Source organism: Carassius auratus, chromosome 46, assembly GCF_003368295.1.
Source record: "Carassius auratus strain Wakin chromosome 46, ASM336829v1, whole genome shotgun sequence".
NCBI lineage: Eukaryota > Metazoa > Chordata > Actinopteri > Cypriniformes > Cyprinidae > Carassius > Carassius auratus.
Window position 1 is genome coordinate 19,144,427 of NC_039288.1, and position 24,574 is coordinate 19,169,000.

At 37.4% G+C, this 24,574-nt stretch overlaps 2 protein-coding genes across 2 annotated transcripts; one reads left to right on the forward strand and one right to left on the reverse strand.

Moving 5' to 3' along the window:
* Nucleotides 1-3,596: 3,596 nt before the first annotated feature.
* Nucleotides 3,597-12,572, reverse strand: LOC113064494 (asparagine--tRNA ligase, cytoplasmic-like). Its single transcript, XM_026235372.1, has 15 exons — nt 12,381-12,572; nt 9,902-9,984; nt 9,746-9,811; nt 9,443-9,535; nt 9,271-9,360; nt 9,098-9,176; nt 8,892-8,962; nt 7,981-8,067; nt 7,238-7,459; nt 6,227-6,426; nt 6,017-6,152; nt 4,935-5,048; nt 4,729-4,860; nt 4,483-4,614; nt 3,597-3,902 (listed from the first exon to the last, which is right to left on the reverse strand). Exons 1-15 carry the CDS (start codon nt 12,388-12,390, stop codon nt 3,771-3,773), a joined length of 1,647 nt encoding a protein of 548 aa, XP_026091157.1. The 5' UTR covers nt 12,391-12,572; the 3' UTR covers nt 3,597-3,770.
* A 1,579-nt stretch (nt 12,573-14,151) lies between these two features.
* Nucleotides 14,152-20,879, forward strand: LOC113064496 (thioredoxin-like protein 1). The gene is made up of 8 exons (XM_026235377.1): nt 14,152-14,378; nt 15,025-15,121; nt 15,629-15,802; nt 17,838-17,960; nt 18,729-18,798; nt 19,363-19,535; nt 20,444-20,548; nt 20,647-20,879. Exons 1-8 carry the CDS (start codon nt 14,281-14,283, stop codon nt 20,674-20,676), a joined length of 870 nt encoding a protein of 289 aa, XP_026091162.1. The 5' UTR covers nt 14,152-14,280; the 3' UTR covers nt 20,677-20,879.
* Nucleotides 20,880-24,574: the final 3,695 nt, after the last annotated feature.

Sequence of the window (24,574 nt, forward strand, 5' to 3'; positions counted from 1 at the left end):
AAGAAGAAAAGTCGCTAGAAAAAAAATGAAAACATTATTGTGTGCAAATATTTTACATTTTTATTTAACCCATTTTTAAAACAGTTTTTAAACTTCAAGAAAAAAAGTTACTGTTAAAAAATCTGAAACCAAAAATGTGTGCATATTTTACCTCTTTTTTTTTATCAGTTTTCAAACAAAGAAAAGGTTTCTGTTAAAAATTAGAAACCATTAATGTTTACAAATTTTAACTGAAGCTTAACATCAAAATTCAAACTTTACACAACTATATTTTCACATTTCAAACCCCAGCCTCCATCTGACAGAACCTGTCAAATAAATGTTTATTATAATTAAAAATCAAGAACAATAGAAACACTTTTCGTTGGATCGTCTGAACTCTTTCAGTGTATAAACTCTTCTACAATCAGGTGAGATTGACCAACTCATATATAAACCTCTCATCTGTGCAATATTAACATCTGTGTTTGATTTAAAAATGAAAGAAAAAAGTAACAATGCTACTTAAGCTATAAACTCAGTTTGTGTGTTTGAGATTAAATGTTATTGTATGTGACACTGAAGACTGGAGGAATGATGCTGAAAATACAGCTGCACATCACAGAAATAAATTACACTTTAACAGATATCCACATAGAAAACAACTGTTATAAATTCTAATAATATTTCACTGTTTTTACACCATTTTCTGTATTTTAGATCAAATAAATGCAGCCTCGAGGAGCAGAAGAGACTTCTTTTCAAAAACATAAAAATCTTTCCGACTCTAAACTTTTGAATGCACATTGAGAGAATGACGACGCAAAACCTCAAGTCACCTAAAACTTGAATATTTCTTTATTTAACTCTTAAATGCAGTCTGTCATATAGTATAAGACACAAAACGGCCAGCTGTCCTCTGGTGAGATGTGATTTGTGTCAAACATCTTTCTCTGCTCGCTATCAGGCGTTCACGCTTGTTTCTCATCGGCTGACATTTTACTTTTCATTACTTGAGAGGAGGATCAGGGCGGTCAGATAAAGAGTGACATTCAGAGATGCTGGTCTTCACATGTCGTGGAGCGTCAGACCTCAGTCAAACTCAATGCTGACAGCCACCACTGAAGAGCTTCAGGTTAAAACAGCTGGAAAAGGGCACATGAATCCATCCAAACAGCAGCTCAAGCGATCAGCCAAGAGGTTTCTTTCAGAGCACCGAGAAACAAAGTAATAAACACTTTTATCAAATCAGTAAAAAAAAAAAAAAATCAGCAACACCTCAAATGGGATTTCTTCAAAAGTCAAGAGATAAACTAAAAATGTCCTTAAAATAAAACATTTAATATAAATAATCAATGGTAATTGTATTGGTTGATTGAGAAACTCAAGCATCCTCTCAGACGGTTTCATCGGGCGCACGCGCCTGGACCTAAGTTAACTTCCGGTCTGTGTTGTGTACATCGGTCGGCCTAGCGGTGCCGTCAACAAACGCAGTTAAAGTCAAGGTGGTGAGTAAGACTGAAGTTGGGCTCAGGTGGTTGTGCTGCAAGATGTGTTTCCCATACATTTATTTTTTGTTGGAGACTCGCCACAATTTTAAAACTGATCGATTTTCAAAAAGGCTTCGTTGAATAAACATGAGCAACGTTACTACTGCACGTTTAATAATAATAATTCCTTACATTTATATGTTTAAATATCAAAACGAGGCACGGGTGTTTTTATATCGCTGTATTTCTGAAATACTTGCATGTTATATGCGTGATAAAGCAGCGTGTGAGTGTACCAGCTCTGTATTGTTTACAGCTGTTACTGGGGAAACCTCTATTTCTCGCGCTTTATGTCTATGCTTTAAAACATCTCCTGCGGGCAAATAATTAATTTACATCTTCATTAAGTCCGCTTGATCCACGCAGCAAACGTATTTTGTTTGTTATCAAAAAATATCTACTCTAGACTTGACTTGGCTGTTGTTATTGATTCTATTTGGAAGTCTACCGGAAGTTAAGTTAAGTCCACAAAAGCGCGCATGCGCAGTAATGTTTGTTTATGTTGTTGCCGTTGAAACCGTCTGGAAAAAAAAATCATCAAAATGATGTTGCATTGGAATGGCCAAAATCTCTCGCTTTCTCTTTATATGTATTCAATATTTATAATTTATTGCGAAGTTTTATTTTTGCATTTTTGCATTATATATATATATATACTTTTTATATAATACTGAATCAGTATATATTATATATATAAGAATTATTTACATTAAACATTCATTTGACATTAAATTAATTTAAATTTCAGTTTTTGATATTTTAGTACATGCAGCAAAAACTATTTGTGAATGAAGTGAACAAATGCGGTTTCACTATATTTGAAAAATTATTTTAACTTTTCTTCTGAAAACTGAGTCATTGTTCAATATATGACATGATGCGCTTTCTTTTCTAATTGTACTTTTTTTTAATTAAAGTTTTAGTAATTTTGATGCATGTTTTTGTCATTTGTTTAAATTTCTAATTCTTTAAGATTTGTTTTTATTTTTCTAGATTTTATTTCATTTAAATTGTACTTTTGTTTATATTATTACATTCTTTTTATTTCAAGTAATGAAAATGTTTTAGTTTTTTTTGTTGTTGTTGATGATTTTTATTTATTTATTTGGTTCCAAGACTTTTGCAACAATTAATTTTATCATAATCACACAGATCTTTGATACATACCTTCATATGTAATATCAGTAAAGCTGGTTTTATTGAAATGTGATTTAGATCTGAGCTGAACTGAAGCGATCAGACAGCAAACAGCAGTGAGAGTGATCTTGAGTGTTTCTGTTGTGAAACTAGAAAGAAAATGAATCAGCTTTACAGTTTCCATCGTGACAGATTTCAATAGAAGTTATTGGACAATTAATCTCAACGGTAACAGGGTTGGTGCACAACATTACCAACTAAAATCAAAAAAGTACAGAAAGCTTTATCTGTAGATTTAGTTTTTAATCGATAGTGTGATAAGGCAAAGTCTGTGGAACAGAACACACACACACACACACACACACAGACGCGCATGTTTGTTTTTGTGAAAGGGGACATTCTATACAGCTCAATTAATAACTGTACTAATTTATTTATTTTACTTTGTCCTTTTATTACACACATGAATAGTGCTATCATATTCTGTTATTTAGTATTTATTTTTTACTTTTTTTTTAACGTTTTAATTTTTCTTATCTCATTGTTATTAATCTGTTTATGCCTCCATATTATTTAATGTCTATCATGTCAACAACTGATTCATTTCCTGAGCACAGGGCTACTTTAATAACTAATTTTTATTAACTAAATTAATATAGTATTTTAAGATAATTTTAAGATTAAGAATTTTTTTTTTATTAATATAATAAAAGTACAGGGCTACCTTGTTAATATTTTTTATTACATAAATTATTCTTTTTTTTTCTTCAATTACTAAGTTTACTAATTCAATTCTATATAATAAAAGAACCTGGTTTACAGAAGAGATCTTCTCTTTGCATATGAAAGCAAATGAAATGATCATTTATTGATGATGATGAAGATGATGAAGCACAGTCTCTGCTGCCCTCTGGTGGACACAAACACAAGTGCAGGATCTCAGGGATTTATTATTCCACAGATAAACATTATTACAGTAATATAACACAGAATCATCTTCTGATCAGATCTCTGAACATCTCTGGCGATGAGAGGGACTCGGTTAACTAGCGGGCTCTTGCAGTGTGTGTGTGTGTGTGTGTGTGTGTGTGTGTGTGTGTGTGTCTAAGGCCGGCAGCGCTGGATGAAGCGAGGGTACAGGCAAACGTCCCGGATGTGATGTCGGTTCAGAAGCCAGGTGAGGAACCGCTCCAGACCCAGACCATATCCACCGTGAGGACACGTGCCGAACTTCCTCTGAAACACACACACACACACACACACACACACACACTGAACCAGAGAACACTTCCAATAATTGCATTTCTGTCAAATCTAATGACATTATTCTTCTCAAACATAGAGGAAGATTAAGAATATTTAAAAGAATATTTAACATGTAAATATTGCTGCGTGTTGTTAAATGTAAAATAAAAGGATTCAATATTCTTCCTGCAAACATGTCTTGACTATTATATTATTATAATACACTATTTTTAGAAATGCAATAAACATGAATATACTAGTCAACAATGTATATTCATGTTTTTGTAAAAAAAAAACACTTTCAGTGCAAAAGCATTTTTTATTCTCTCCCGCTCACCAAAGCTGCATTTATTTGATTAAAAATACCCTAAAAATAGTGAAATATTATTCTAATGTAAACCAGCAGCTTTCTGTGTGAATCTGTGTTAAAGTGTAATTTATTTCTGTGATGCTCCGCTGTATTTTCAGCATCATTCCTCCAGTCTTCAGTGTCACATGATCTCCAGAAATCATGAAGATATGACGATCCTTGATGAACAAGAGTGGTAATGTTTGAAGGGTTTGCTGTTACCTGGTCGGTGTACCAGTAGTAGGGTGTGGGGTCGATTCCCTCTCTCTTATACCCCTCCAGGAGCTCCTCGGCGTCCCAGATACGCATCGAGCCCCCCACGATCTCACCCACGTTAGGCATCAGCACATCCACCTGAGAAACACACACATTCCCTGAGTCTGGTAGCTCCGCCCACAGCAGAATCTCATTGGCTCATCTATCTGCATGTTTAAACACTGCTGTGTTGTGATTGGCTGTGGCTGTCACCGATTCGGTGAGGCGGCGGTCTTCAGCGCAGCGCTGCATGTAGAAGGATTTGATCTCGGCCGGGAAGCGACACAGCAGGATGGTCTCGTTAATGCTGTCGGTCATCAGTCGCTCAGGGGCTTCTGGGATATCCTGCAGAAGTGACACACACAGACGGTCAAATATCCAAGCTCTCGCAAACACACCAGACTCGGTGAGACACACACCTCTCCAAACTCATAAAACGTGCCGTCGTCCTTCTTGACGTTGTGCTCTTTCAGCCACTCGATGGCTTCGGTGTAGTTCATCCTCTTGAACGGACGTTTGGGAGGCTTGAAGTCCTGGAAGAAGAAACAAAAAATAAATTTATTTACATACTTTCTTATGGATTTCTATAACCCTTCCTGTCGAGTCAAGTAAAACAAAAAAAAAATACATGAATTGAAATAAAATAAATCTTAAATGACATTTTTTTTTATTTAAAGTTGAAGTGGTAAAATTAGTAAAACTAAAATATATCAAGGGAAAAAACATTTTGAGCCTCCATGCTCTTTATTTGTGACAATGCTGTTATCTTTAACTAAAATTAAAATATTTAAATATATGATTAACACTAATTGAAAGAAACAAGGTAAATTATATAATAATAAAAAAAAAGATTTTATTATTTTTTGCATAGGCAAAATGTCAAATTTTCATTTAAAGCTGAAGTGCTAAAATGACTGAAACTAGAATATAAATGAACAGAAACTAAACAGTTTTAATGAACAAAAACTAATAAAAATCGAAAAGTTACAAAAACTTTAACGTTACATATTTCAATATTTAATCTTTTTTTAAATGTAAATGAAAATTGTTAACTGAAATAAAACAAGACAAAAGAACGTTTTTTTATTATTTATTCCAGGCGTCTCAGGACTGTGATGCTCAGTGTGAGGTCAGGGGTCAGTGTGAGGTCAGGAGGGTCAGTGTGAGGTCAGGGGGTCAGTGTGTGGGGTCAGTGTGAGGTCAGGGGGTCAGTGTGTGGGGTCAGGGGTCAGTGTGAGGTCAAGGGGTCAGTGTGAGGTCAGGGGTCAGTGTGAGGTCAGGAGGTCAGTGTGTGAGGTCAGGGGGTCAGTGTGTGAGGTCAGGGGTCAGTGTGAGGTCAGAGGGTCAGTGTGTGAGGTCGGGTCAGTGTGAGGTCAGGGGGTCAGTGTGAGGTCAGGGGGACAGTGTGTGAGGTCAGGGGTCAGTGTGAGGTCAGGGGGTCAGTGTGAGGTCAGGGTTTCAGTGTGGGGTCAGGGGGTCAGTGTGAGGTCAGGGGTCGCACCGGGTTGATGTCGTAGAGCAGCTGTGCAGCAGGAGACTTCAGGACTCGGTCAACCACGTCACACACCAGATCCTCCAAGCGGCTCAGAAGGTCTTCGTAGCTCATGAAGGGACACTCTGCCTCGATGTGGGTGTACCTGAACACACACACACACACACACTGAGCCGCTTCTGTCAGCTCACTGAATGCACACTGAGGTGTCAGACTCACTCGGACAGGTGTCTGCGTGTGCGCGACTGCTCGGCGCGGTACGACTGCGCGATGCAGAAGGTGTCTCCCAGCGCAGGGATGCAGGTCTCCAGGTACAGCTGAGACGACTGCGTCAGGAACGCGCTCTCACCGAAGTAGTTGAGACTGAAGAGCGTGGAGCCGCCCTCCACCTGCGTCTGCACCAGAGTGGGCGGAGTTATCTGAGAACCACAAACAAAAGATTTGCACAATGACTTATGTGCTGAAATATGCAAACAATGGAAGGACTGGAGTGTTGTGGATTATTGTGATGTTTTTTATTAGACTCTCATTCTGACGGCACCCATTCACTGCAGAGCATCCATTGATTAGAAACTGACGCAATGCTATATTTCGCCAAACCTGATGAAGAAAGACACTCATCCTGATCATGGAAAGCCTGAAAGTGAGTACTTATTTTTTTGTTGTTGAACGATTGCTTTAAAGTCACTTGTCCCCATTTCATCCATCTTTTATTTATTAGTCTTCAGTTGCAATTTTTTTTTTTTTTAGTAAAACATTTTTCTCCATATAATGCACTTCGATGGAGACCAATGATCTGGAATCTGAGCGTGCAAAAAAATCTAAAAATTGAGAAAATCATCTTTAAATCTGTCCAGATGACTTCTTAGCAATGCATATTATTAATGCAAAATTACCTTTTGATATATTAAAGATTGGAAACTAACAAGATATCTTCATGGAACATGATTAATAACCTAATGATTTTTGGCATAAAAGAAAAATCAGTAATTTTGACCCATGCAATGTATTTTTGGCTATTGCTACAAATACACGACTTGGTCACATATTAAATGAGCAATGGTTTCTCTAGATGACACTCTGATTCCTTGCATGGGATCCTGTAGAGCTCTTTGAAGTCATCATTGAAGTCTATTATAAGGAGAGAAATCCCGGAATGTTTTCCTCCTAAACCTTCGTTTCTTTACCACCGTAGACAGAAAGACAAGATGATCTGTGACGACACCTGACCTCGTAGTAGCCCCGGCTGAAGAAATGCTCCCGGAAGCACTGCGTGACGGCGGACCGGACCTTCAGGATCTTGGAGACGGTTTCTCCACGGATCATCATGTGCCGGTTGTTGAGCTGCACGTCCACGTCAGACTCCTCGTTCAGAAGGTTATCAGCGCCGCCGGCCGGAGCCAGACCGATCAGCTCCCAGAAATCACAGTGCAGCTCATGACCGCCCGGAGCCTTTCAGAACAAAACCAGAAACTGTAGAAATCAATCAGGCGTGCGATAACAACAACAACAGAACATGCATTTTAAACCTTTCAACATAGACAATTAATAGAAATCTTCAGTGACCCTGCAGCACAAAACCAGTCTCTGCGGTATATTTGTAGCAATAAACAACAATACATTGAATAGATTTCTCTTTAATGCCAAAAATTTTTAGGATTTTAAGTAAAGATCATGTTCTTTGAAGATAATTAGTAAATCTCCTACTGCAAATATATCAAAACTTTTTTTTGGATTAGTAATATGCATTGCTAAGAATTCATTTGCACAACTTTAAAGATGATTTTCTCGATATTTAGATTTTTTTTGCATGCTCAGATAAAGCATACATCAATGGAGAGATGATTTATTCAGCTTTCAGACGATGCATAAATCTACATTTTAAAAAATGAACACTTAAGACAGTTTTTGTGCTCCAGAGTCACATATTATTATAATTCACATGAATAAATGCGTGAGGGTAGTGTTCTCACCTGTTTACCATCGGGAACAGGATTCACCGTTCCATACAGAGCCACGGTGCTCTCCGTAGACAACACCAGACCATTATAACACTGACACTGCACACAACACACACACAACACACACACACATCCAACACACACACATTCACCTCATTCAACTACACTTTACTGGAGTTCACTTCTTAAACTCAATATGAAACATAAAGCAACACAATTTGTAAAATATTGAGATATGCTTCAAATATCAGCAAAATTAAACACAATTATTCTATATACTTTTTATAAATTTTTTATACATTAATAGTGTTATAAAATCTATCAATTGGTATATACATCTATTTTAATTTAGCAAAATTGTATACACATACACATATATATAGAGCGTCATCCAACAATCCAATATAATTTTTGCTTTCATTTTTATTTATTTTTAATTAATGTACTGCCCAAAACTTAATCACACATAATTTTTGCTTTTATTTCTATTAAATTATTGTAATTAGAGCATCACCCAGCCCTAATCCTATATAATTTTTTCTTACATTTTTATTTAATTTATTAAATTAAAGCAATGCCCAGCCCTAATCCTATATTTAAAAAAATGTTTCATTTTTATTTATTTATTTTAATTAGGGCATCCCCCAGCCTTAATCCTATATAATTTTTGCTTTTATGTTTATTTTATTTTTTATTTTATTTTTAATCAATGCACTGCCCAACCTTAATGCTATACAATTTCTGCTTTATTTTTTATTTAATTTTTTTTAATTAAGGCATCGCCCAAACCTAATCCTACATAATTTCTGCATTTATTTCTATTCATTGATTGATTGATTGCAAGTAGGGCATCACCCAGCCTTAATCCTATATCATTTCTGCCATCGATGACTGTGTAAAATATGAACAAACACACTCAGTACCAGTTTGTCCGTCAGAACACACTGCAGGAACCCGGTTCCATCACGCAGCACAATAAACAGGAGGTTCTTTCCTGAAAAAAAACATGATGACTTCACTGAAACGAAGCTTTATGAATGCATGTTCGTGTAGCCGTTCACTACGACTGCAGATTATTCAGGTAGCTCGTTTCAGGCTTGTTCGGTAGAAGAAAACGAAATCTGTTCACCTTGTCTGCGTAACCGATGGACCCAACCGAACACCTTCACCCTCTGCTCTCGGAGCGCCTCCAGCTTATCGATCTTCACCTGAACACAACCAGAAAAACTCTCACTTTCATATCAGCTACATCTCTGTCTGAATTGCTTTGTGCACTTGGAAAAAACGCTTGAAAACACTCACGGTCTTGGGTTCAGGAAGGCTGGGGTCGTTCTCGATGACGATCTTTTTAGCTTCTTCCAGATTCTTCTCTCTGCGTTCAGCATCTTCAGCCTGTCAAACACAGGATCAGACAGACAGGGGTTAAAACAGACATACAGGACGGGAATTATGGGTCTAAAGAGGAGCCACGTACCTCCTTCTTGTCTTTGCTCTCGTTCTTCATTTGCTCTCGATTGAAGAGCTTCTTTGTGTTCTTCATCTGAGTCTTAGAGATGACGGCCCAACGCTAACAACACAAACACACCACGACGGTCAAACAAAGGGTTAAACTATTCATGCATACACTACAGATAATCACTACTCCTGTGCCAAGTTACTATTAAACACCTTAAAACATGATCTTATGCAAAATATTCCCATTAAAAAAGACAGGACATGTTGCTAGATTATGATTATTCTCGTTACTGTTAGTTAGAGTAATGTCCTGGTTTCACACCTCTCCTTCCTTCTGCGAGTCCACGTAGATCACCGGAAAAGGATGTTTTCCAACAAACAACAGAGCCTGAGAAGATTACAGAGAGCGTTGAAGAAACAGGAACAGTACGTGAAATATGAAATATGGAAATGTTCTGAATCTGCTGGGATCAGGCACCTTGAGCGGGGTCTTAAAGGGCTTCTGCTCGGATCCGTCTCCGTCCTCATCACTGCCGTGTTTATCAGACACATACAGCTCTTCTGCAGGAGACAGCAGTGTCTGTTAGTGCACTGAGAGTCTTCTTTAACCGTCCGATTCATTCATCAACTAACTAATGAATGTGAATCAGTTATATTATAATTGCTAGCAACATGCTAACAATGTGCTAATCATGCTAGAGACATGCTAATCATGTTAGAAGCATGCTAGCAACATCATAGCTACATGCTAATTACGCTGACAACATGCTAATCGTGTTAGAAACAGGATTAGCAACATGTTACCAAAATAATCATGCCAGACACTTGGTAGCAACATGCTAATAATGCTAACAATATGCTAACCATGCTAAAGACATGCTAACAACATGCTAATCATGTTAGAAGATTAATAGCAACATGTTAACTACATGCAAATCATGCTAACAACATGGTAATTGTGTTAGAAACAGGAATAGCGACACGTTACCAACATAATAATGCCAGAAACTTGGTACCAACATGCTTATCATGAGACATGCTAACAACATGCTAATCATGTTAGAAGCATGCTAGCAACATGTTAACTACATTTTAATCGTGTTAACAACATGTTAATTATGTTAAAAACAGGATTAACAACGTTACCAACATAATCATGCCAGAAATGTGGTAGGAGCATCCTAATCATGCTAACAATATGCTAATCATGCTAGAGACATGGTTGCAACATGCTAATCATGTTAGAAAAATGCTAGCAACAAGTTAACTACATGCTAATCATGCTAACAACATGGTAATCCTATTAGAAACAGGATTAGCAACGTTACCAACATAATTATGCCAGAAATGTGGTAGGAACATGCTAATCATGCTAACAATATGCTAATCATGCTAGAGACATGGTAGCAACATGCTAATCATGTTAGAAACATGTTAGCAACATGTTAACTACATGCTAATCATGCTAACAACATGGTAATCGTATTAGAAACAGGATTAGCAACGTTACCAACATAATCATGCCAGAAACGTGGTAGGAACATGCTAATAATGCTAACAATATGCTAATCATGCTAGAGACATGGTAGCAACATGCTAATCATGTTAGAAGCATGCTAGCAACATGTTAACTACATGCTAATCATGCTAACAACATGGTAATTGTGTTAGAAACAGGATTAACAACGTTACCAACATAATCATGCCGAAAAAGCAACATGCTAATCATGAGACATGTTAACAACATGCTATTCATGTTAGAAGTATGCTAGCAACATGTTACCTGCATGCTAACAACATGCTTATCATGTTAGAAACAGGATTAGCAACATGTTACCAACATGCTAATAACAAGCTAATCATGCTAGAAACATTCTTACAACATGCTAATCATATGAGAAACATGTAAGATTCATAATGTCAGAAACCTGCTAGCAACATCCTTACAGAATGTTAAAACATCCTAGCATCGTAGCTAGACGTGGATGATAATCTAACAATATGATTCTGCACAGCTAGTCAGTAAATCAGGTTCCATGATTAGCGCTAAATCGCCATCAACTGCTTTCAACGGGAGCCATAGATCACAGACAAGCTACACAACATCGCGTTCATCATTGCCTTTGATTGATTGATTGATTTAGCATTTAGGTATGTTACCATGACAACACAGCACGGTGTTCGTCAGAAGATGTCGCTGTTTTACCGTCATATATATATATCTTTTTACTATTGTAACTATAACTGTTGCAAATAAACTTAGATTTTATATTTTAAAAAAGTTTTTAAAATATACTATTTAATATATATATATATATATGTGTGTGTGTGTGTGTGTGTGTGTGTGTGTGTGTGTGTGTGTGTGTATATAAAATTCATTTTTTTTTTTATTCAGGTGGCCTGAATATCTGCTGACGAACACCGTGCATAGTTTTCATGGGAACATTGCCTTAATGCTGAATCAATCAATCAATCAATCAATCAAAATGTTGAACTTTAGATCTGTTTCAAACTTTCACAACTAACGTTACTTAAAAATTTCAGGCCAGCTTAAAGGTCGTCTCGATTATCTTTTGTATCTAGATAATAATCATGGGCGTGTATATACAGTATGAGATATTGATCGGCACATTCTGATGCAACCCTCTGCAGAGATTGAACACATTTAACCCCTGCAGGAGTAACGTTATAATTATGTAAACAAGTACAGTAGAACGCTAATAAATATCAATATTAGTGAAGTACAGTGATATAAATCGGGGTGTTTATCTAGTATATCGATCTATATAAATACATCATTTGGTACAATACTACATAATAAGAATAATTATAGAGAAAAATCAAGTATGCATCGCGTGCTGCAGTGTGTATGTGTAGAATAGATCAGTAATAACAGGGCAGAACGATCTGACGCAATCCTTTATCATCATCATCATCATCATCATCATCAGACTCACTGATCGACATCCTTGCGACGCCCTCGTCCACAATATCCGCCGGTGAATACACTTCGGTTCGGTTCGGTTCGGGGGGTGTTTTCAGGTAAACGCTCGGTTAATCGGTTCGGTGTCTCGCTATTCTTTCACCGCACACACGCGCACGAGCCGCCGGGGACGCGTGCGCGGGAGGAGCCGTTATGGCAAGCCAATAGGTTCAGAATTACTCTTTTGGCCTGCTATAAACCGTTTTGTCGCATCGGGCGGGGATTGGCTCATTCGCGAGAAGACGCTTTTTCGGGAAAGCTGATTGGTTGGGGTGATGCGAAAGGGCGGGAGTATGAATAAAAGCGAGTCGAGTTGGTTGCTTTCTGACGTTGGTCAGTCACTTTTTTTTATTTTTTTATCTTTGATTATATCAATAAATTGTAACAATTTATTCCACATAGACAAGAAAGAAGAACAATCATTAACTGTAGACAGTATTAAAGAGAGAGAGAAAAAACATGCATATAAACAACTAAACAATAGTTCAAATGATCTTCCTTCTTTTGAGCATTGCTTTATAGCTGAGCGGTTCTGACATATGAATATACTTTAATGTGCATGATACTGATAAAGATGAAATATATATTTTACTATTGTTAATGTATATGGGAGAGTTTCATATTCATAAAATGAAATGGTCAGACTACATTCAAATTTTTCTCACTTTAAAAATTATTTTAAGCTTTATTGTAATGCTTTAGAAACCTTGCTATGCTTTGACCTTGTAGTCAAAGCATAGCAAGAATGCTAGAATGCTTTGACCTTGTAGCAAATTTTTTTATTTTTTATTTGAAAATTATATGTAGGCTATGTATATATATATATGTATATATAGGTGCGTGTGTGTGTGTGTGTGTGTGTGTGTGTGTGTTTGCACTGGTTTATATACTGGTTTTTGTTTTGTTGTGTTCTTCTGTTTTGCAAATGAAAATTCTCATTGTATTGTTCGTGTTTATGGCATTAATAATTAAAAAAAATACATAACATGCTTTTAAGTAGCAGAAAAAATAAAGAAGAAGAAAATTATGTAACATATGCCAACCAGAGACTAAAAAAACATAAATAAATTAAAATAAAATAAGTCTAAAGCACAAATAAATGTAGAGGTTAAAAAGTTGTATACATTAAAAAGTTGTATAAATTTTTTTACATTACATAAACACCCCAATTATGCTCATTTTTAATAGATCAGCCAATGCAGTGGTCGGAATCTCAGTCAATGTAACAGTTAATTCTGAATCTATTGTGTTTTATAATATATTATTTTATGAAACCAGGAATAAATCCATTTTTAGATCCTGCTCATGTTTTGGTCGTGTTCGGCCCTTTACCATGGCAACTTGGAAGGAAAAAATAAACGTATGTTCTGTAATAGAAGAAAATGAGATATTTTATCCTATGTGTTATTTTACTTTCGTTTTATGTAGTTAGATTACTTTTGTATCTGTAGTCCACCCAGTTTTTGAGTTCGCTTGTTAATTTTAATGGTAGTTTTACACCACAATAAAATTATAAATAATAAAAAAAATCATAGAATATTCATATAGATACAAATACGATAATAAACGCAAATTAATAAAAAACATAAAATACGCTCACGACAAATGCTTTTTGCGACAGCTCAGGAACAGTTCCTGTGATGACGCACCCATGCACCGCCCCCTTTGACGAAGGCAGGCTGGTTGACCAATGACAAACGAGAAGAGTCGTCTGTGATTGGTCACCCCCACTGTCCTCGTCATCACTACACAGGAAGTGTGATCCGGGAGAAGCGTTGTGCCGCGCCGAGCTCGTCAGTGATTTTGGATCAATCTGAGCGATTAGAAGCGATTAATAGCGCTGATCCGCGACGCGTTCCCCGAGTGTTCGAGTCATGGTCGGGGTGAAGGTGATCGGGAAGGACTCGGAGTTCCAGGCGGAGCTCAGCGGCGCGGGATCCAGACTAACCGTGGTGAAGTTCACCATGAGCGGGTGAGAGAGTGTGTGAGAGGCCGCTGCAGCCGAACCGGGAAAACACAGACACACACACACACACACACACACACACACACACACACACACAGAGAATCAGAATCTCTCTCTCTCTCTCTCTCACACACACACACACACGCACACACACACGCACGCACACACACACGCACACAAGCACACACACACAGAATCAGAATCTCTCTCTCTCTCTCTCTCTCTCTCTCTCTCTCACACACACACACACACACATACACACAAAATCAGAATCTCTCTCACAAACATACTCACACACTCACTCTTTCGCTGTCCGTCAAACTCACTCACTCTCTCTCACACACACATGCACACTCACTCTTTCACACACACACACGCACAAACACACACGCACACACTTAAAGAAAGTACTGCTGTTTGTTTTCAGATCACTTGAAGAACATCAGAAGTCAGAATTGAATTTGTGCGGTCATTTTTAATCCAACACAGTTTTTACGAGAAAGAATGGTTTTAATTCTTGACCTGAGATCCACTGTTTACTGTATACATCCTACTGTTGTCTTTCTACCTCCATTTAATTCAATGTTACTTGTTTATATTGTGAAATTTCATAGTAATGATTTTCACACATTGTTTTTCCTTCTCTGTCCAGCTGTCGTCCTTGTGTCAGAATAGCTCCAGCGTTCAACATGTTGAGCAACAAATATCCTCAGGTAGTGTTTCTGGAAGTCGACGTCCACGTTTGTCAGGTGAGAGAGCGCTTGTTATCCAACGTTTGACTAATTCATGCTATTCCAAGATCCAGCCATCAAAACATCAGCATGAACAATAGATTCGATCTAAAACCATAACCCATTTGGATAATTTAAATAAAATAAATGTCAACTGAGATAAAAACAATTTAAAAACATAATTTCGAACCTAAACCTAATTTTTCATTCCTGATCAAAAGTGATCAGGCTTTAAAAAAATAAAAGCTTACGAATCTCTTGTATTATCACCAAATCTGGGATTCAATCAACTTGTTTTCTTTCGATTGGCACAGGTTTTGGATCGGATTGATCGTAGGCCTCACTGATCTGAACTTATTCGCCAGTTTTGTGGATAATTGGGAAAATATCACATCAGTGACAAATTGACTAATAACTTAAACTGGACAGAAACAGAAAATGAAGAGAGAAGAAGGAAGTAAAAACTCCAATAGGATCTCAGTGATGCTGAAATAAAGTGACAGTGTTTTATTTTCCGTCTCTTAGGCAACAGCTGCAGCTAATAACATCTCAGCGACGCCGACGTTCCTGTTCTTCAGAAATAAAGTGCGTGTGGACCAGTATCAGGGAGCAGACGCTTCGGGCCTGGAGGAGAAGATCAAGCAGCACGTGGAGAACGATCCCGGGAGCAACGAGGACGCCGATATTCCCAAAGGATATGTAAGGGACATGCTGAGTGAGACTGTGTGTGTGAGACTGAGTGTGTGTGTGTGAGACTGAGTGAGACCGTGAGTGTGTGAGAGTGAGACTGAGTGAGAGAGTGAGTGTGAGTGTGTGTGTGTGTGTGAGAGAGTGAGACTGTGTGTGAGAGTGAGACTGTGAGACTGAGTGAGAGAGTGAGACCGTGAGTTTGTGTGTGTGTGTGAGAGTGAGAGAGTGAGACTGTGTGTGTGAGACTGAGTGAGAGAGTGAGACCGTGAGTTTGTGTGTGTGTGAGTGAGAGAGTGAGACTGTGTGTGAGAGTGAGAGAGTGAGACTGTGTGTGTGAGACTGAGTGAGAGAGTGAGACCGTGAGTTTGTGTGTGTGAGAGAGTGAGACTGTGTGTGAGAGTGAGACTGTGAGTGTATGTGAGACTGAGTGAGAGAGTGAGTGTGTGTGTGTGTGTGTGAGAGTGAGACTGTGTGTGAGAGTGAGACTGTGAGTGTGTGTGAGACTGAGTGAGAGAGTGAGACTGTGAGTGTGTGTGAGACTGAGTGAGAGAGTGAGACTGTGAGTGTGTGTGAGACTGAGTGAGAGAGTGAGACTGTGAGTGTGTGTGAGACTGAGTGAGAGAGTGAGACTGTGAGTGTGTGTGAGACTGAGTGAGAGAGTGAGACCGTGAGAGTCTGTGTGAGTGAGACTGTGTGTGTGAGAGAATGAGACTGAGTGAGATAGTGAGACTGTGAGTGTGTGTGAGACTGAGTGAGAGAGTGAGACTGTGTGTGTGTGTGTGTGTGTGTGTGTGTGTGTGTGAGAGAGAGTAAGACTGTGTGTGAGAGTGTGAGTGAGAGAGTGAGACTGTGAGTGTGTGTGAGACTGAGTAAGAGAGTGAGTGTGTGTGTGTGAGAGTGAGATTGTGAGTGTGTGTGTGACTGAGTGAGACCGTGTGTGTGTGTGAGTGAGTGAGTGAGACTGTGAGTGTGTGTGAGACTGAGTAAGAGAGTGAGTGTGTGTGTGTGAGAGTGAGACTGTGAGTGTGTGTGTGACTGAGTGAGAGAGTGAGACAGTGAGTGTGTGAGTGAGAGAGTGAGACTGTGTGAGAGTGAGACTGTGAGTGTGTGTGTGTGTGTGTGAGAGAGAGAGAGTGAGACTGTGTGTGAGAGTGAGACTGAGTGTGTCTGAGACTGTGTGTGTGTGAGACTGAGTGAGAGAGAGACAGAGAGTGTGTGTGTGTGACAGAGAGTGTGTGTGTGAGTGAGTGAGTGAGAATGTGAGTGTGTGTGAATGAGAGAGTGTGTGTGAGACTGAGTGAGAGAGAGAGAGAGTGTGTGTGTGTGTGTGTGAATTTGTGAGAGAGTGAGACTGTGAGTGAGAGTGTGTGAGTGTTTAGTGTGTATGAGAGTGAGACTGTGTGATGGTGAGAGAGTGAGTGAGACTTTGTGTGTAATCATGTCCTGTTTGACTGTGTGTGTGTGTGTGTTTGTGTGTGTATGTGTGTAATGGTGTACTGCAGGTTTCCTCAAATCTTGCCCTGGAAGTCCAATGCATGCATAGTTTAGCTCCAACCCTGATCAAAGTCAGCTACCTGTGATTTCTCTAATGATAATGAAGACATTGATTGGCAAGGGTTAGAATGCTCAGGTGTGTTTGATTAGGATTAGAGCTAAACTCTAGAGGAAAGTGGATCTCAAGCTCCAGATTTGAGGATCCCTGGTGTCCTGTGTGTGTGTGTGTGTGTATCATATCAGGACACAACTCTGTATAATGACATGGGTATGACACAGGTATTACAAGGAGAGGGTTCTTATGAGGACATAACCCATGTCCCCATTTTTCAAAACGCTTATAAATCATACAGAATGAGTTTTTTTGAGAAAGTAAAACTGCACAAAGTTTCCTGTGAGGGTTAGGGTTAGGTGTAGGGTTGGTGAAGGGACATAGAATATACAGTTTCTACAGAATAAAAACCATTACACCTATGGGATGAACACACTTTTCACAAATACAAACGTGTGTGTGTGTGTGTGTGTGTAATGGTGTCCCGTGTGTGTTCAGATGGACCTGATGCCGTTCGTGAATAAAGCGGGCTGTGAGTGTCTGAACGAGAGCGATGACTGTGGCTTTGACAGCTGTTTGATCAAGGACTCGTCGTATCTGGAGTCAGACTGTGATGAACAGGTCAGAGCCTTGTGTTCCTTTAACTGTTTCCAGAAACAACCGCGGGATTCACACACTCTTCTGTCAGCTCAACCCTGTCAACTTAAACTCAGAGTTCATATTCCCACAATTTAACTACAGATTCACATTCGGTTAACAGTTACATGACTTGCAGAGAAACAAATAAAATATTTACTTTAAATATTTTTTTGTAATTTTGTTATTTAATTTGATATTTTTTAGGATTTAGATAATAATTATTATAAATTAATTACTTATTTTCAGGTAAAAATTTTATAGGAGTAGTGTTAATAAAGTATTTTTTTAATATATTGTCATTGTTTTAATAATTCTGTTTTCGTTTACATGTTTTATTAATATTATTATTATTAATGAATTATCAATTGTCAGGTCAATTTCGTTTTATATATATTTTTTCCACATAGTTCCATTTTCCACATAGTTCCAATAGTTTGATTTAAATATTATTATTATTATTAATTACTAATTGTCGGATTGAAAAGTTATATATATAATATGTATTTATATTTATGTGCCATTATAGTTTTTATTTCATTTTATTTGGATTATTATTCATGTTGCATGTGCTTTTGTAATGTAGGTGTAATTTATTTTTAGTTCTGATGCAGTTTCCAGTCTATTACTTGGCATGTATTTTCAGTATTTCCTTCACTGTACATTAAACTGAGAGTAAAACTGTGACATCACATCAGATGAGTTCCCGAGGTCACATGATCTCACGACTGATCCTTCTGTGTTTGTTTGCAGCTTCTGATCACAATCGCCTTCAATCAACCCGTCAAACTCTTCTCCATGAAGCTGCTGGCTGCAGAACTCGGTAATATTTCAGATTTACAGATATTATATATATATAATAAAATCAGTATAAATGGTCAGGCATTTGGGGTCAGTAAGACTTGTAAAAGAATGTTTTTAAACAAGTCTCAAGGCTGCATTTATTTGAACAGTAATATAGAAAAAAACTGTAATATTGTAAAATGTTTTAACAATATAAAATAATGTTTTCTATTGTAATATCGTTTAAAGTGTAATTTATTTCTGTGATGCTCCGCTGTATTTCCAGCATCATTCCTCCAGTCTTTAGTGTCACATGATCTTCAGAAATCATGAAAATATGATGATTCTGATCACAATCTGATCACAAAACACTTTAATAGATATCCACATAGAAAACAGCAGTTTTACATCAGAATAATATTTCACTATTTTCCTTATTTTTCCTGTATTTTTGATCAAATAAAGAAGAGACTCTCAACCCAATCTTTTGATCTGCAGTGTGTGTGTGAATAGACAGGGCACAGTAAAAATGATCCGATATTCTGACGCACATCTCAAGTTGCTCTTGATCTGTTCAGAGCTCTGATGTAATGTGTGTCCTCAGCTCAAGCCCCGAAGAGCGTCAAGATCTTCATTAATCTTCCTCGATCCATGGGGTTCGATGACGCCGAGAGAAGCGAAGCCACGCAGGCGCTGGATCTGTCCGAGGACGACTACAAAGACGACGGCCTCATCCCGCTCCGATACGTCAAGTTTCAGAACGTCAACAGTGTGACTGTAGGTCACAACACACACACACCGCTTCACAATCACAACACACACACCGCTTCACAACACACACCGCTTCAGAGCAGCTTCACACCAACATCCAGCCATTCAAAAGAACCGTTCAGGAGAGAAACAATTATTTAAATAAATACTAAATAAATATACATGAACAAATAAAAGCTCTGAATACAATAATAAAAAATAACAAATATTTTATGGGGAATTTTTTTTTTTATAAATGACTAAAAATAAATGAATATTTAAATAAAAAAAGTCTGTATTTAAATGTTTTTATTGCAATATTTCCATAGAGAAAAATAAATTAATAATAAGTAAAACTATTTAATTTTTGCAAAATAAAAACCCAAAACATTTTGATGGAAGAAAATAAACAAATATAAATTATAAATAAATACATATATACTACTCAAACCTAAGTTTTTGCAAAAAAAAAAAAAAAAAAAGGATGTAAATTTGGTAAAGAATAAAAAATTTAAATAAAAATTCAGAATCTGATTTAGTTCAGAATAACAATATTTCCAGAAATTTATATATATATATACATATAAATTACACTAAAAGCAGAAATTACAAATATTCAATTTGAGCTTCTTAAAATACTCCTGCATTACATGTGTCCAGATAATTTACAAATGTCTCCAAATCTTTATAAAAATAGACAGTCTTCAAATGCTCATCTTAACTCATGATAACAATATACCAAGGGAGAAAAAAAATTAAGTTAATGCAAATAAATGACTAAAAACATGTCAAAATACTAACAACGTAATGTTAGCAACCCCGAGATCCAGATCATTTACTAAGTATTGTTCATATTTAATGTTATGACATGCTTATGGTTTAAGAAGCTTTTTGAGAATCTGAGAGCTTGATTTCTAAGGTGTTTCTGTGTTCAGGTGTTTATCAAGTCCAACCAAGGAGACGAGGAGACGACGAAAGTGAACTACTTGACGTTTATCGGGACTCCTGTCCAGGCCACGAACATGAGCGACTTCAAACGGGTGAGTAAAGAGTCACCGTCCGGCCAGTGTTTACTCCACGTGACGGAAGTTAAACCTGTGTGTGTGTGTGTGTGTGTGTGTGTGTGTGTGTGAAACAGGTTGTGGGTAAGAAGGGAGAAAGTCACTGATGAGGAAAAGACGACAACATATTGCTGCAATCTCTCCACGGCCAACATGACTGGGTGAAATCACCCGAAAACAGACACTGAGGAGCGCCAGATCCATCACTGAGAGAGCGAGAGAAGACACAGCGTTGTCTCGATGAGGCCCTGGTTCTCTCATTTTTATCTAAAACGTACATGTAAATAAAGTCGATCCTTTTTCAAAGGCACGTGGCTACTGTTGTTTATCAGTACTGGAACTACACCCTTTTTATGATAAAAAATTTCATCTAAAAGCATGAATGTTGATTTTTTTTCTTATTGCTGCTGTTCCTCTTCTGGCCGCTGGGTGTCAGCAGACTCCACGCAATCGGAGCGCGTTCACAAACCATCGCATGTGTTTGCAACATCATCTTTACATTTGTTTGAATCATACAATTTGAAAGAAACTCGAAATGTGGACAGAAATGATTTGTAATCGTTTGAATAACGCAGTGTCAATAACTGCATTAAAATACTTTTTTTTTTTCTTAATACTACGTTTTAAATGTATCATAATTACATTATTTGGGAATATAGATGCCTAAATGTCATTTTTAAGTACAAAGGCTAAATATTTTGTTAGAATATATCATTATTAGTTAGATTAATCAAATATGTAGGCTTTATCTAATGAGTTCGACTAGCTTGTTCATTTTATTTTCTATTTGTAACTATTGTTACATTATTAACAAGATACACGAGGGCATACTATATTAATAATAATGAAGTTAAATGCGCATGATTAGTTAATTCTCGGATTCATGTTAAAGTTAGTCTTTTATTATATCGATTAAGGTGAATAATTGAAAAACTCGCGCATAAACAAATTGTATCTATATAGCCTATTTAGTTTGGCTACATTTGGTTTTTATTAAATGATGCAGTTATTGTGGACAGTTAAATTCCTTTTTACTTCTAATTAATTCTGTATAATTTTGGGGTTAATTTGTGAATATATTTATGATACGGGATTGTTTTCTTTGGAAAAGTGACAAGAAAAAATATGTTTTGATCGTTAAAGCTTTAAAACGCAATTTACGTAAATATATATATTTTTTAACTGCACATTTCATAATTGTTACAAACATAGCACAGCTAATTGATAATGAACAGCATGCATTATTGTTACTTGACGCTCATCAGAGAGATTAAAAAATACGAATTATGCTTAAACGTCTTAAATTAAATGTGAAGTTTAACAATGTTGAGTAAAAGAGTAAAACATTATGTTGAACGGTAATGAAACGGTAATGTAATAAGTGCATGAAAGACGAGCTGCTCTCTGCATCCAGACGGTCGTTTAATAAAAATAAAAAATAAAAACACATCAGATGAGCTCCATTATATACATAACATATCATTTATATTCTAAGTATAAGTAAAAGTCCTGTTGGAAACAACATGAAATTATTCATTCCAGTGGTGTAGCCAGGCACTTAAAAATAGATGCAGAATTATTTTTATAGTCTCAATAAAAAATGTTTACTAAACGTGGGCTATTGTTGTTTACTCAGAATATATATATATATATATATATATATATATTTTTTTTTTTTCCCGACTCGGTTGATTCAGATCGGCACTTCGGAGCCTGTTCGCGACTCGGTTGATTCAGATCGGCACTTCGGAGCCTGTTCGCGACTCGGTTGATTCAGATCGGCACTTCGGAGCCTGTTCGCGACTCGGTTGATTCAGATCGGGACTTCGGAACATGTTTTTTTTTACCTGTGGATTCAGCATGTACATGGACCCACACACAAAGGTGGACACACTCTAGACGGGTGTGCCAGGTAGGGTGACCACCCGTCCCGCATAGCGCGTGCGCGCACAGCGTTTGAGCCCAACATGCCTCCCACAAATTGAGACTGTGTCACGCATAATCAGTCCTTGCTCAAAAAAAGTTGGTCGCTATATCTGGAGTCACCAACCCGTCGATCGCGGTCGACAAGTCGATCTTGGAAGCATTTTAAGTCGATCGCGAAGATTTTTCAAAATCTGAGAAAAAAAGGTGCGAGTCTGTGGTGCGATCCTCCGCTGACTGCGCGCGCACCTTTTAGGCTGAAAACCAAACCATACAACTGATTTAGACGCGGGTGCCGGTGTGATGAGATGTAGGCTACTTATATCCGTCTGCTCGGGCATGATTGTTTTAGGCCTGTAATTGATTGATTATTGAGGTAATAGGGATGGCACGGTTCGCTGAAATAAAAAACCAAACCGTTCGGTCCACCACACACGGTTCGGCACGCGCTTCAACTTAAATCTGACAAAGCATCTGTAATATCATCTGTAATATGTCTTGCTATAAATGGCACGTAAAAAAAAACAGGGTTCAGCTAATAAATGTTTCTGTTGATGCATGCGCATTCTGGCTTCCCAGACATTACAAAAACATGAAAAAAAAAAGATCTATATTGAGCAACTACAATTCATTTTAATCCTATAATTATATATTATAATTTATTTAAAGTGAATAAATTGTAATTAAAAATAAACAAAATGAAATAGCTAAAGTTCAAAATTATCATAGGCCTATTTGGAAGAAAATTATTACATTTAACAATTAACTACATTTTGAAACGACCTGCAAATTAACACTAGGAGTATGGTTGGAAGCAGTGTGACAAAAATACTATCCCATAATTTTGCACAGTAATCTGACAATAAATGTGGCACACCCAGATTTTCATATGCACACCCAGAGTCTCTTTTCTGGCTACACTACTGATTCATTCAGAAGAAAGTGTGAGCTAATGCTTTCTCCTGTTAGCTAGAATGATCTTCCATTGATGTTGGTGCTAATTTGTTCTGTGCGAATTTAACTACAAAAAACAACCATGGTTTTATTGTAATAAAAGTTTAGTGACAAATACAAGGTTAATTTGCGGTTAACACAGTTTGACGATATTAATCATGTTTGTAGTTTTATTTGTAGAAGAAACGTGGTTAATTTTCGAAATAGGTTGCTAAAAGCGTTCTGAGGGACTTAGCTGTGTTAAATGGTTGCTCACCTATGCTTTGTTTGAAATTGCACACTTCCTTTTACTATATAGTAGGTGAAACACAGTATGTGAGGCGAGTAGCATGTCACGGTTGGCGAAAAGTACTTCTTCCGGCCGGATTCAGAAGTGTGCATTCGATGGACACTACTATCCCATGAGGCCACGGGAGAGGATTCATGCATGGCAGTGAAGCGACGCAACTGACGCAGGTAGATCATGTGACATTAACAACATGGCAGATGTATATTTCATACATACTACACATTCATACTACATTGAACTTTTTTAATGGTCATGAAGTAAATTCGAATGTATTACCTACTTAAGATCGGATGCATCGCTGATGATTTTAGCGCATGGCTAAATAGTTATGAAGTTCTAAGTGGTTTTAGCAAATGGTTTCTATGGTGTTCTGAACTAATTTCAACACATTGCAAAAGTGTTGCGAGGTGTTCTGAGTGTTATCGTTTCACTGCATTGCTCAAGTGTTGCCGTGGTGTTTTGAATGTTTTTAGCATGCTGACAAATGTTGCTATGGCTTTCTAATTGGATTTCAGTGCAAATTGTGTTTTGGGCGGTTGCCAGGGCATTGCTATGGTGTTCTGAGTGGATTCAGCACGTTGTCATGGTGTTTTGAGAGGTTACAGTGCGTTGTCATGGTGTTTTGAGAGTTACAGCGTGTTGCCATGGTGTTTTGAGAGGTTACAGCACGTTGCCATGGAGTTTTTTTGGTGGTTTTAGCATGTTGCCATGGTGTTTTGAGAGGTTACACTGCGTTGTAATGGTGTTTTGAGAGTTACAGCGCGTTGCCATGGTTTTTTGAGAGGTTACAGCACGTTGCCATGGTGTTTTGAGAGGTTACAGTGCGTTGTCATGGTGTT